Source organism: Penaeus vannamei, chromosome 37, assembly GCF_042767895.1.
Source record: "Penaeus vannamei isolate JL-2024 chromosome 37, ASM4276789v1, whole genome shotgun sequence".
Taxonomy (NCBI): domain Eukaryota; kingdom Metazoa; phylum Arthropoda; class Malacostraca; order Decapoda; family Penaeidae; genus Penaeus; species Penaeus vannamei.
Genome location: NC_091585.1, coordinates 15,356,866 through 15,371,288, shown reverse-complemented (window position 1 = coordinate 15,371,288; position 14,423 = coordinate 15,356,866). Strand labels below are relative to the sequence as shown.

Here is a 14,423-nt window from a genome sequence, read left to right as displayed (position 1 = left end):
CTAATTATTAATCAAGAGTTAATTTCTATACCAAAAATGTCTTGAGTGTTGAAAGAATAACATCTATAAATAAGGCGGTGTAGCCATGGGAGGCGTTCGGGAAAGGTGCACTGCCCAAGCAGTACGAAGTGGGCAGCGGCGAAGAACTTCTCCTGTCTGAGCTTGGGGACGGGTCGCGTCAGACTTACGCCACTAACGCTAAAACAACTAAATCTCCACCATGACTTCCACGCTTGTCAATGTGGCCAAGGCTGCCCTGGCGTCGGTGCCCAAACAAGCCAAAGTTGCAGTTCCCACTGTCCTCAGCCAGCGATCCTGTAAGTGCAATTTTATACAATATATATTTTTTTCTCCCTTTCGAACTGTATCTTACGGCTATAGCGAGTAGTTGTCCATTAGGGTAGTTGCAAATAGAGGAGTATCGAAATGTGGCACGGATGTTGAGATCGAACATTTATTAATATTGATATGAGTGTGTAAGTGCATGTTAGCTCTTTATGCACTTGGGACTAGTCATTCATCATGTATGATGTTCGTAAAGGAGTTTCTTGCATGTCACTCATGTTAATGATTAGTAAAGGGTGTTTCTTGTAGTTTAAACAACTCTTGTGCATATACTACGATAATGTTACCATATATTTAATTGTAGTTGTTAAATGTACTCGACTCGAACACCACTTAGAATACTGTCACTTTAAACATATTAAGCCTGTTGTTACATGGTTACAGCATGTACTAAACACCTTTTAAAAGTTGTGAAATGGATTTGTTCAGATTCTTTCAAAGCATGAAATAAATATCATAAATGAAACCTGACGGGCATATCTGTGACCAAAATGAATCCCAATCTTTATCAGCGAGCTCATATCAGTATGAATGGGTTTCCCGCATTTGTGTCTTTAGGGTAATGAGAGCCGTATAAAAAAAGTCATGCACAGTGCATTCGTGAAGTTCTACAGTGGCTGCTCTTAAATGTCTGGGTGTGAGCATAATTGGATATTTCCAGTGCACTACAGCATGACCAGCTTCTTTCATTTAAAAAAATCGTTGTAGCTAAATCCATAATGTCAAGTCCAAGTGTTTCTATTAGGTGTGGAGATTTTAGCAGTCTTTCATTCGGAAAGTCAAGCGCCGAGTGCATACGTGACTGGGGGAGATGTGTGTGCGTACGTTTGTTGCTTTGCACGAGCCCGCCCCTGCGTCTCCCCCACCCCCTCTTTTCTCTACTCTGCCTCTTCCTCTCGTCTCCACACCCCTCTCCCCTCTACCCCTCCTTTGGCCGCACGCCATTCTCCCCCCCTCCCCCCCCCTCTCTCTCTCTCTCTCTCTCTCTCTCTCTCTCTCTCTCTCTCTCTCTCTCTCTCTCTCTCTCTCTCTCTCTCTCTCTCTCTCTCTCTCTCTCTCTCTCTCTCCATTACTATTACCACTACTACTACTACTATTACCATGACTACCACTTCTCATACCCCATTAGTCAGATTTGTCTTGTAATCTTTTCCGGTTTGATTCAGATTTCATGAGCTCGTTTCTCCATTTTTGGCCTATTGTATTTTTTCTTAGCTCGACATATTGGTCATTGATTTGTACGATCAAGTGCCCCGTCCGTGTGATACCGGCGTTGTTTCGCTGGCATGGACTTGCCCCGAGGAAGGAGCCGGTCTCTGAAACTTCACCCCCCCCCACCCTACCCCTTGTTGCTTACGGCAGGGATCGGTCTTTGGTCTCGTTCTCTTGGGATATCTCGCTTTTCCAAGAAACTATCTCCATGGAAGGCGAAACGAGAGCAGACGCACGTAGGTCGTTTGCCTCGTCTCGCCTTCGGAATAGATTCACAGATGTGAAAGACAATGGGAAGTGGCGTGGGGTGTTACCGAGGGGGGGGGGGTAGGATGAGTGTGTGGGAGGGGAAGGAGGGGGGAATAGACGCCATGCGGGGTCCAGTGAGCGAAAACAACACTGTTGCACGGGGCTCTTGTTTGGCATCAGGTGTGGGCATTTGAGAGATAAAAATAATCCATTATTACATGCATAAATCATATAATTTGATGGCATAGGGCAGGCGATTTGAAATTAGGCTTGATGTCGGAAATCAGCCTAATCTTGTTCTAAACAGGCACTTTAGAAAGGAGAACGTGTGCATGTTGTAATCTATTGGGCTAAAGCTTGCACCTTTTGCAACACATGACAGTGCATCATATGTTTGCTTTTATCCCGCCGGTTGATGGGATTAAACGCATTTATTTTTTTCTTAACAAATGATCTTGTGGGTATTAATTGAATTGCGCAGTTTTCTTATTTGCTTTTTTCCTTCTACATGTTGCCCTAAATAGACTTTAAAATGTTGCACTTGAACACGTACTTAGGGTACTTTCCTACTCGCATCAGTTGGTATGCCTGATGTGGGATGGAAGCCGGTACCCCGTCTCGTATGTTTACTGCTGGGTAATGTTGGTAGATAAAGATAATGGTGCTAGAAGTTTGTAAGAGTTAAGATTAAGAGTTCGAAAGTACGCATGTTTTAAGCGTTGTATGACGTAAACAGTACATAGATTTGACCAAAATATTTATAAGTAAGCCAGATTTATGGTCGTAGTCTTTCAATTTTAACACGTTTAGTCCTACATCTATTTCTTATAGCATCTTCAATTTCCCTCCCTAATCCATATGTCAGTTAATAAGTTCATAGAATATTATGCGTGGAAACAAGCACGTTAGCTTGTATGGCAGCAGCTGTTGCTATGTAGGGCAGGCGGGCTGACCTTGAGGGAAGCGGGAAAATGTTAAAATCCCCGGTTGATAGGCCTACATGCGCGTTCCTCTGCGAAATGGCATAGGCTTATTTATATACTGCGGTAACTCTATTTATCGGAGAAATCCTTTAGACTAATTTGCACAATTATGCAGATTACTAAGAAGACTTATACAGTTTATATATGCTTTTTAACAGGATAATACGGGAAACACTAGCGGTAACTTGACCGGATAGAGGATGGAGAAAGGGCATAGACGAAGAGGGGGTGGGAGGGACTAACCGCTTGCCCACTTCTTCACGGGCTTGAAGAATTTGCTAATTGATTTGTGATTTTTAAGATTTTTTAGAAGATTTGTATCGCTTCTCTTATCACTACTGCTAGGTTCATCTTGCTGGCCGAAATAGGGCAAAGTGAAGATTTTTAAAATTATAGCTGATTCTATTAAAAGCTGGCTTTTGGTCGTTTCATTGTGTAATGGTGGGGGGGGGGTAGAATTGTTAGTATGAGTAAATTCATACTGTAACATCATTTTATCCCGTGTTCACGCGTTACCTGTAAGAAAAAATCCTTTTATCATCTGTACTTAGATGACCTCGTTTAAATGTGACGGGTAAGAGATAGGAGCTGATAGTAGTACTTCCTCGAGAGGTCACACAAGCTCTCGAACCGATATTAACTGGAAATTACCAGCGGGCGCTCCATTCATAAAATCCTCCCACCTCCCGTTTTTTTCTTTAATTCAGAAGCACGAATTTTTTTTACAATATTTTGATGCGCGTTCTTGTGAGTTTGTGTTTAATGTTTATACATTCTTTTATCCTCTTGCTCTTATGAGTCCAATATGGTATCGAAGTGGGGAAGACCTGGTTTAGAGACTCGATTTACAGCACGCTTTATCTGCACGGCAAATGTTAACATGTAAAAGTCATAAGTTTATAATAGAAGCGTCGTTAATTCTAGCCTCTGGCGATATTTTTTCACCTGGTATGCTATCCAGAATACGCGTCTTGACTGGAATTTCGCAGCTAATTACAGCAAAATACCGCTTGTTAGAAACCGGTTATGAAAGTATGGGGAAAGGGTTGTTTGAGTCGGTGAGGTGTAAGGGTTGGCTTTTGGCACCTGGCATTGGCATCTGCTTTTGCTTCTGACAGTTGCTTTCGCCCTCGAAATATCGTGCTCTTGTGGGCATGCCAGCTGCTTCCATACCACTATGGTAGCATGGGTATACGTGCACCTGCAGTTAACAATGACTCTTGAAAAAGTTCGTTTAAATGTCTAAAAGTTGCATGGATTTGCCTCCACACTAGCGAAAGATTTGCATGTCATTCCTATTTGTCGCGCAGGTTAGTTTCTATATAAATACTTGTACGACTTGGAAGCGTTCAAATAGGTAAAATGCTTTCCTTTGCAGATGTCAGTCGCTATGATTATTTGGCAAGTTTCGTTGGCACTGGTGAACATATCACTCTAAATATACACTCCTTGTACTTCCTTAAATATGGCTACAAAACTGCTGCCACGACCCGCACTTTTTTTACGGAAACACGTGGTTGCTGTATGTAAACAAAGAGCGGTAGTACTCCCACAGGAAAAGGGCGGTAACTTTTTTCCATATAAAAACAAAACTCATGGATTCTGTTATAGTTTATTATTATTGCAAGAATTGCCGTGTATTTTATTTACCATCACTTATGTCCTTGGCATTTTTAGTATTCTGGGAAGTTTGTGCGCTATTCTGGGCGGGGATGAAATATTAAGCGCAGCAGGATTTCTCCCCGACAAGGACGATGCGTATTGATTTAGTTTCCGAAGCTTCTTTGCTATTTTTAGACATCGACATTGCATGCAAGATTATCGATGAAGAAAAAAATTGAAGTCAGTGTGTCTGTCTAGGGCGTCCTGTTGTTATTAGGTCCACTATCCTCGCACAAGAACGTACCCATTTGGCGAGCAAGTAGACGGACCTACCCCTTTAATGCAGCCAGCGGCGGATGTTGTTGCCATTGGACTGTGGAGTTCGTTGTGTTTTGGCGAGGGAGAAAATGCGAGTCTTGATTGAAATTTGGTAATCCTTGGTGTTGGTGGGATTTATGTATGGCCTTTTTGATCACCGGTTTAAAGTTTAGAGGTGTTGAGGTCATTCTTGCAAGACCAGTGTGTTCCGGGAGTATAATTAAAGATTAAAGTTGCGCATGTTGAATTATGTTAATAAGCATATAAGATGCTTGTTAGAAGCCGCAGTAGTTGATCTGTACTTGCCAAATTAACTTGTCTGGAAAAAAACTGGTCAGGAGTCATGAGATTTCAATTTACACAGAAGGGGTATACTCTGGATGGGCGCCAGTATCCATGACGCAGATGAACATGCTTGACGTCACTAGACTGGGCCTGCGACTACTGTCAAGGTCCTGTGATGTTTGTGATGTGAGGTAGTCGTGTGGAATTTATATATATACTTGTATCACTCATACTTCTTTCTTTTTATGTAAGAGCTGTTTGTTCTGGTTGGCTGAGCGGGTGGGTGTGCGTGAGTAGTCTTCCCACGTAGAAGGGAACTGGGACGGGCCTCGGGTCGCTATTCCTTGCAAGGGGATAGAGTACTCATACTCCTTTCTTTTTTATGTAAGAGCTGATTATTCTGGTTGGCTGGGCGGGTGGGTGTGCGGGAGTAGTCTTCACACGTAGAAGGGAACTGGGACGGGCCTCGGGTTGCTATTCCTTGCAAGACATATTGGGAATCTTATGGATCTGCAACCGTTATTTTCCAAATTCAATATTTGTAGGACGATGTATATCGCCATTGTATTTCCAGATCGAATGGGGAAGCCTTTGGGATAAAAAGACCAATAAAAAATTCTTTACTTGCATATTAAACCTATTTAAAACAGACTATATCAGATGACTATTTAGCCAATTTCCTTATTGTAAACTTGGGCCAAACCCATCGCTTAGCAATTGACCTATTTCGGGACTCCAGACAGGGTTACGGGAACTGCCGTAGGCCTTGAGGGTTTGTATTTAAGCTCTTTAGGTAGTATTACGGCCTTCTTTTTGGGTTCCTTATGTGCGTTGGAACTTACCGCGAAAAGGGTCCTTTGTTGTTGTTGCTACCTGGTTTGCCGTTGCCTGTTTTCATGTGTTTTGTAAGGTGTTTTCATGCTGATCACGCACCAGTTTTTCATATCAGTTGAACATCTGCGCATGTATTTGTTGTTAATTGCAATTCATCACGAGACTTCCAAAATCGTACAAAAGAGACCATGAATACGCGCTCCCTTTGGTTCCTGCGAGATAGGTTCCCGTCTAAGCGAAAGGTCATTCGGTACGCGGTCACCGGGGAGAAGGCTGGGAAGAAAAACCCACGGGTTACCGGCTGACTGGTAAGCCCTAGTGAAAGAGGTGGCTGGCCTGGCACGCGTTCGGCCGAAAAAAAACTGTCACGTATCGGTACTGACAGCTTATCAACCATCGTCTTTAAAATAGCAATTTAGGGCTGTTTACATCATCGTCTGAAATGTGGTTAGGAGAAGCATAATAAACGAGAAGAAAACCCATGGCTTCCTAAATGATCGATGATTGAGCCTAAGACGAGGGGAGGGCTAGGCGAGACACCGGCATGGGTGAGATATATATAACAGTGGGTTGTGGACACATGTCTGAAATTAATCCACTTCAGGCTAAATCGATCGCCAACTAGCTTATAATGATAAGGGAGGAGATATGGGCGTGGGAATAGAAATGTGTAGATGCCGGTCTCCTACTTTATTTTGAAATGACATTGCTCTTGTATAAGTAAGTTTATCTCGACTAGTACTTGGAAATGAACGTCGGTGTAATTTGCTTTAATGCAGTCAGTGCTTATGGCGCTCGACTGCATAATTGTGCATGTTTTTGTTTTCTGCGAAAGACAACGTCCGTGCAGAGTATGCGAGCATGTTATCCGGACCAGCGTCAGGGTTGGTAGGCCTGTCAGCCCCCAGCTGATTGTGACGCCGCCGCCGGGAAAAATAATAATGTACCTTCATTAGGTTTATCAGCATGGAACTTGTTTTCGTCTGCCTCTGTTGCAAAACTTATAAAACCTGCAGGAGATTAGTTTTGCCTTAACTAACTCGCGTGCAGGTCTCCTCTTTAACGGGATTTCCCTTAAGCCTAATCAAGATTTTTGGTGAATCCCCCTAGACCATTTTCATTTAAAGTCCCCCCTCCCCCCCCAATCACCGAGTCCCGTAATGCCACTCGGTAGCCAGGCATTTCCATTCCTCCAAGAGCCGGCTTTTCATAAGTAGTATTTAGCTCGTGTATACCCAGGCTGTAACGGCCGCGGTGGTGCAAGGGGCTAACCGGCCGGCGACCAGAATTATTGCCAACACCGACCTTGGCATTGGTTGGCACGGGCGCTTGCCTCGCCCTTCTCGCACTCGCTCTTACTGCAACACTTTACCTGTTGCTGGTTTTGGGAATGTTGGAAAGGGAGGGTGCTTGCGTGCGCTCTCTCTCTCTCTCTCTCTCTCTCTCTCTCTCTCTCTCTCTCTCTCTCTTTTCTTCTCTATTCTCTCTCTCTCTCTCTCTCTCTCTCTCTCTCTCTCTCTCTCTCTTGTTTATATATATATATATAATTTTATGAGAGAGTGTGTGTCTTTCTGTAACATATGTTTACACACACACCTACGTGTACACACACACACACACTCGTGTGTACATGCATACACACACACACACACACACTCGTGTGTACATGCATACACACACACACACACACACACACTCGTGTGTACATGCATACACACACACACACACACACACACTCGTGTGTACATGCATACACACACACACACACACTCGTGTGTACATGCATACACACACACACACACACTCGTGTGTACATGCATACACACACACACACACACACACACACACACACACTCGTGTGTACATGCATACACACACACACACACACTCGTGTGTACATGCATACACACACACACACACACTCGTGTGTACATGCATAAACACACACACACACACACTCGTGTGTACATGCATACACACACACACACACACACTCGTGTGTACATGTACATGCATACACACACACACACACACACACACACACACTCGTGTGTACATGCATACACACACACACACACACTCGTGTGTACATGCATACACACACACACACACACTCGTGTGTACATGCATACACACACACACACACACACACACACTCGTGTGTACATGCATACACACACACACACACACACACACACACACTCGTGTGTACATGCATACACACACACTCGTGTGTACATGCATACACACACACTCGTGTGTACATGCATACACACACACTCGTGTGTACATGCATACACACACACTCGTGTGTACATGCATACACACCTACGTGTACACATCTGATATCTCTCTATCTCTCTCTCTCTCAACAGACTCTGCTGACAAGCGTATTGAGGTGGCCAACCCTGTTGTTGAACTCGATGGCGATGAGATGACCCGTATCATCTGGGAGAAGATCAAGGAATCTCTGATCTTCCCTTACCTCAAGGTTGGATATTGCATAATACTTCTTATCCTTTGTATTCTTTCGTTTTCCTCCCTTTCTCCATGTCCTCCTGTCCCAAAATATCTCGTATAAACTTTGCATCATTAATCCTCATCTTGAAATACCCTATTTAAGAACTTCTAATCAATTAGATTTTTATATTTTCAGATCGACTGCAAGTACTATGATCTCGGCCTCCCTTATCGCGATCAGACTGACGACCAGGTCACCATCGATGCTGCTTATGCCATTAAAAAGTACAATGTTGGAATCAAGTGTGCCACAATTACCCCTGATGAGCAGCGTGTGGAAGGTTAATTTTAATTTTGGATTCTCTTGAATTGTATGCAGTGTTATAATACAGGAGACTCAGTTTCTCTTGGAGGCCTCATTTAGTGATTTTTGTTTTTATCATGAGTTACCTAATAGCTAAGGACTTAAACCTGGTAAGATTTAAATATGCTTAATTGTATCGGAAGGTTTTTATTGCCCTTACAGCAATTATGAATAGCATAAAGAAATGTATTAAATAATGTTCATATTATGTAATAGCATTTCACAAGCTGAACTTTTTTTCCTAGAATTCAAGTTGAAAAAAATGTGGCTAAGTCCCAATGGTACCATCCGTAACATCTTGGGTGGCACTGTATTCCGTGAACCCATCCTCTGCGAGACCATTCCTCGTCTTGTACCCGGCTGGACCCAGAGTATCATCATTGGCAGACATGCCCACGGAGACCAATACAAGGCTACTGATGTAGTCATTCCCAACAATGGAACTGTAAGTTAGACATTCAAACTTGTCCATCTACTTTTTAAGGTGTCATACAACAGAAATATAAAGGATATTATTTAATATTGGCAGACATGATTTCCTAATGAAGGATTAAATTTTTGAGTGAATAATCGGCTTTAAGCCTTGATTTAAGAAATTGTAAATAGACTTGACTTTTCTTATATGAAGAGTGAAAATTCCTATCATCCTTTGTTTTGGAATGCACCAACTTCACTTTTGCTGACAGGTGGAGCTGGTCTACACCCCAGAGGGTGGTCAGCCAGAGAGGATGAAGGTCTTTGACTTCAAGAATGGTGGCGGTGTTACGATGGCCATGTATAACACAGACGAGTCTATCCGTTCCTTCGCACACTCATCCTTCCAGGTACAAAGTGATAATATAACCTGCCAACATTTGTCCTTGTATTGTGCAGTACGTTAGCAGTAAGTGTAGGGAGAATCAAAAGAAAAAGAATTTAAAAAAAAAAATCCTCTCCAGGTTGCTTTGGGAAAGGGCTGGCCCCTGTACATGTCCACCAAGAATACCATTCTCAAGCGCTATGACGGCCGCTTCAAGGACATCTTCGAGGAAATTTATGAGGCTGAATACAAGGTTTGAGAAACTGTTACCTCTAGTTTATGTGTGTGTGTGTGGGGGGGGGGGGGTAATCATGCTCTAAATTTGTACCTATACAGGTCTGCAAATATCAAATTTAACCACCTACCTTGTGGTTAAATTAGGGTTATTGCATTGCAGAAAGAATTTGACGCAAAGGGCATCTGGTATGAGCACCGCCTTATTGACGACATGGTTGCACAAGCACTGAAGTCTAGTGGTGGCTTTGTTTGGGCTTGCAAGAACTACGACGGTGATGTCCAGTCTGATGTTGTTGCTCAGGGTTATGGTAAGAATTTATGATGCAAAGGTTGTTAGGTTTCACAGTGACTGGTTTGAGCAGTTTATTAGCATTTAAAGTGCATACCAAGTTTTTTCATTTATTATAGCAGGTAATGGGTAGGAGTCAACTGAAATCTGTATAGATGGGACTGCATGATTTATGTAATTGAGAAAGCCATCTGACAGCTAATTTTTCACAGGTTCTTTGGGTCTCATGACCTCTGTGCTTATGTGCCCTGATGGCAAGACCATTGAGTCCGAGGCTGCTCATGGAACTGTAACAAGACATTACCGTGAGCACCAGAAGGGTAACAACACCTCGACCAACCCTGTTGCTTCCATCTTTGCATGGACTCGAGGCCTTGAACATCGTGCCAAGCTTGATGGCACTCCTGAGCTTGCCAGGTAGGTTGCATTATATTTCTTGTTTACTTGGAAGGTGAATAACTGACATTGTCAATGATATGAATCTTTGCAACTGAGCATGTTTTGTTGGATACTGCCTTAAGTTTGCCAGAATACCTTGTACAGACACAATCCATTATTTGCAATACTTCTGCAATGCTATAACTTGATGTTTACAAGACTATTTTTATATAGCCATTATCCAATCCTCCATATGTTACATTCACGTTAGTCTATTCCCAGAATGTAATGGACTCGTTTTCTCCTAGATTTGCGCAGGCCCTGGAGCTTGCTTGTGTTGATACTGTGGATGCTGGCCAAATGACCAAGGATCTGGCTGGCTGTATCCATGGCATCAGGAATGTGAAGGATGGCATGTACCTCTACACCAATGACTTCTTGGAAGCCATCCGTGAGAACCTTGCAAAGAAGATGGCAGCATAAATCCACCAATTCATCAATCGCCTCATGTTAGCAGCTCCCTTTCATCTGTCCTACTATAGCAATATGAATGAAGACCCTATAATTTTTTTTTTCTTTGTAAAATAAGACTTTTGACAATGATCCTCTTCATACAATCCTATGTAGGACACGATAAGGATGTGTTGGTACAAATCCTCAATCATCACAAACATGTTGAATCCTTCTGAAGTAACAACTGATAATTTAACCATTTTAATACTTCAGTCAGGGTAAAATCATTTCCCATATACACTTCACAATGGGATTCCAGTTACATTTTGCTTTCAGAAATGCCATGTATACATTCTTTTTCATAAAATGTGTGGATATTTCATACATGTGGCAAGCTAATAATGATCAATGGAAATGGTCAAGCAGAGATTGTAATGAGTTGTGTAGTGAACCTGGAACCTTGTGATTATAGGTGGTGACTGCAAATAATGGCAAAACTTTCTATAACAGCACATAAAAAAATTGCACATTCTATAAATAACAAATTTTTACAAGTTGATAATGTTACTGCATCATAATTATGCAAATCTTTAGCCTTGTTCAAACGAATGGTTTGGTTTGTTTTACATGTGACTTGTAACTGCCACTTACAATCCAGCCACAAATATCAGATGAGCAATACTGCAAAAAGTTAAGACATTACAACAAATATTTCCCTAATCCCCATTACTGTATGTCCCCCAATAGCTGCAAATTTTCTCCAAAGTACAGATACAACTAGAATCTATGCAGAAATTTACTTTATTAGGGTAGCACCCGTGGTGTCAAAACCGCAGTGGAATAAAAATTTGAATATAATTTTCAACTACATAGACATGAGTATATTTAGTCATTCCAGACAGGTGATGTAAATGAATAATATAAATCATAATTACAAGCTTTTTGTTTTCTTTCAAACATCCTGTATTCAGAAAACCCTCTTACTGAACATGATTGAACTGTAAAGTGAAGTTAGGTGAAGCTAAATTTTGTAGGAATGAAAATGAATATGCAATGACAATAGTTACTGGTGCAATATCAAAGAATCCAAGAATGGGTTTGCAATCTTTTCTCAAACAAGTAGGGGGAGGGGGAAATTCCCTCCCTACAGGACTGGTAAAAATGAGATACAGAAGTTGTTTTAAAATATACATGTATTTTCACTTTTTACAATTTTTCATTTCATCAAATACATCTTGTGTTAAGTTGCAAGAAAGGAATCAATGGTTAAGACACAGTGGAGCAACAAACCTTAATAGTCAAAAGGAAGTTATGACTAGGGTAGATTTCTAAACCTGGTATAGACTCGCAATAACTTAGACATCTGGAATGGAATGCCATTGTGGAACAGTTGGAAATATGGGTGGGCAGAGCATGTACATGGTAATGGCAGTTTCTATTTTTTTCCTTCCTTTCCCTTGAGGTAGAAATGCATTGGACAATGGAACATTCACAAAAAAACTACACTATAAGAAACCTTTTTTACTGATGATAATGACCATGAAATGACAAGATATAAAAATATCCGAATGCAAGGGAATAGTTTAATCTAGCCAAAACATTAAATCCCTATCTATGCTAAGAACCGTGGATGTTAAATAAATTACTCTGTGCAAAATATTTTAAGTACTAAGCAAATAAAGTTTTCTGAAAATAACCTTTCATGGCTGGGACTAAATATTGCTTAATTTACTGTTTTAATAGTAAAATATCTTCACATAGGGGTATGAATGAAAATGGAAAAGAAAAAGAAAAAGGGTGGGATTTTTTTTTTTCCATGTATTTCTAGAAGTTTGACGATTATTTTATATAAACTAATCAGGAAAACGTAGTGGAGAAAAAAAGCAAAAAAATATGAGCAAAGGGAATAAGATTCTTTGGATTAAAAGTGGACATAATGTTTCTTATAATAATAATAAAATGGAATAAACTGACAATTACATTACTGGACAGACGGGTATAAACGGTGGGCACCTGTAAATTATGGCATAGAGGAGCCGCCTACTTGTTTAACAAGTGGTTTGTGACGTCATTTCTTCATGCCCGCCTAAAGTTTTATCAAGATTTTTTTTTTCCCTTATATATATATATATATATATATATGTATATATAAATTATATATATACAAATTATATATATACAAGTGTACAAGCAAGAGCACAATTTGATAAAACTTGATCTGAAATCTTTATTTAAAAAGGGAGATATTCACCATTAATCAATATGATCATTACCATCTGCAATTTCAAAATTACTTATGCTACTAATATCAAAGTGCCAAAGGCAGAACAGTTTCAACCATTTTAAATCATTTTAAAAATTAAAAAGGATTTGTTACCACAACTTGTAAGACATTTGATGTCATGATCTCACACTTAAAGGATAAACTAAGATAATATCACTTGGTTTCCATACCAGGTCTCGCATTCTAATCATCAAACACAGAGGCAATATTCTACTTTAATATTCCAATGACTGTAAAATATAAAAATCAAATAATAATTATAAAAATAAACAAAGACATTGCGCACAACCTAATAATTTCTTATCCTCTCTGTGCCAAAGACAGAAGTTTTCTTTTCCATCAAGAATACTATGTATTGTAGACCTCAAATGTAAATCCAATGCAGGGACAAGGTTTCATATATATTTTACATCACCAACAACCACAAATGTCATGAGGGGTGAAAGCACTGTGTAAACGTGAAAACACTCGCATACATATCCTTGATTTTAGAGTGCTATTTGGAAGCATATCACTTTTTCTGCTCAAACTTTCCACTCATCCTTCTTCTTTCACACAACACTACTATACAAACACTGAAGTACAATACTTTGCACCGTGTCAATTTCGGAGCTGAAAGTGCTTAGACATTCACTCAAGACATATAGAGGAAAGATGCTCATACCATTCAATTTCACAAGATATGAACCCCTGCAATAATATATTATGCTTTACATTATCTCTGTTAAAAAAAAATGTACAATGCTTATATTATTGATCTTTTTATTCCTTCTACCTTTCTATCACTCTCGCTTTCTCTCTCCAGATCCACATTTAATATCCTAATGCATCTGACATCATTACCTCTTGGCAGACTGTCTATTGGATGAAACATGATTACGATTTTTACTAGTTGTGGAGCCCCCAGAGTTTCCCCCATGTCGCCCACTGCTATTGTGATGTGCGTGCCCATTGGAGGCTGACATGTTGCCCATCCCAGCCTTCCCTGCTCTGGGGTCCATGTTCCCTCCATTTGTGTTCGGTTTCTGTAGCCTGGGGTCCCGTAAGGATTCTGAAAGGGGAGTTCCGCCCTGGTGGCCTGAGCCCCCTTGAGATCCAGGTCCTCTTGGTCCCCCCACTCCAGGGTCACCTCCACCTCCCCCTCCCCCTCCTCCTGTGCTACCACTGCCACCACCTCCTACCAGTGGCTTGTTAGGGGCAACCAGCTCTGGGTTGGGTTCTGACATGTTAGGCTGCTCACTAAACTGCATACAGAACCTGCAAGGACATGACGATATGTTATATATGCAAACTCCTCTTGGGATCACTCAACACAAAAAAATCCTTATTAC

General features: G+C 41.0%; 2 protein-coding genes across 5 annotated transcripts in view; one reads left to right on the top strand and one right to left on the bottom strand.

Annotated features, from left to right (window-relative positions):
- The first annotated feature begins 61 nt into the window (after positions 1 to 61).
- On the top strand, positions 62 to 11,745 carry Idh (isocitrate dehydrogenase [NADP] cytoplasmic). Its single transcript, XM_027383603.2, has 9 exons — positions 62 to 317; positions 8,204 to 8,319; positions 8,485 to 8,629; positions 8,898 to 9,097; positions 9,339 to 9,476; positions 9,591 to 9,704; positions 9,849 to 9,996; positions 10,190 to 10,394; positions 10,664 to 11,745. Exons 1-9 carry the CDS (start codon positions 221 to 223, stop codon positions 10,836 to 10,838), a joined length of 1,338 nt encoding a protein of 445 aa, XP_027239404.1. The 5' UTR covers positions 62 to 220; the 3' UTR covers positions 10,839 to 11,745.
- A 238-nt stretch (positions 11,746 to 11,983) lies between these two features.
- Positions 11,984 to 14,423, bottom strand: part of LOC113830389 (SOSS complex subunit B1-B) — a 16,743-nt gene continuing 14,303 nt past the window's right edge. For all 4 annotated transcript variants that reach the window (XM_070115320.1, XM_070115323.1, XM_070115321.1 and 1 more), the window contains exon 5: positions 11,984 to 14,349. In XM_070115320.1, the coding sequence (XP_069971421.1) occupies positions 13,932 to 14,349 (418 nt within the window). In that variant the 3' untranslated portion in view covers positions 11,984 to 13,931. The remainder of the gene's footprint in view (positions 14,350 to 14,423) is intronic.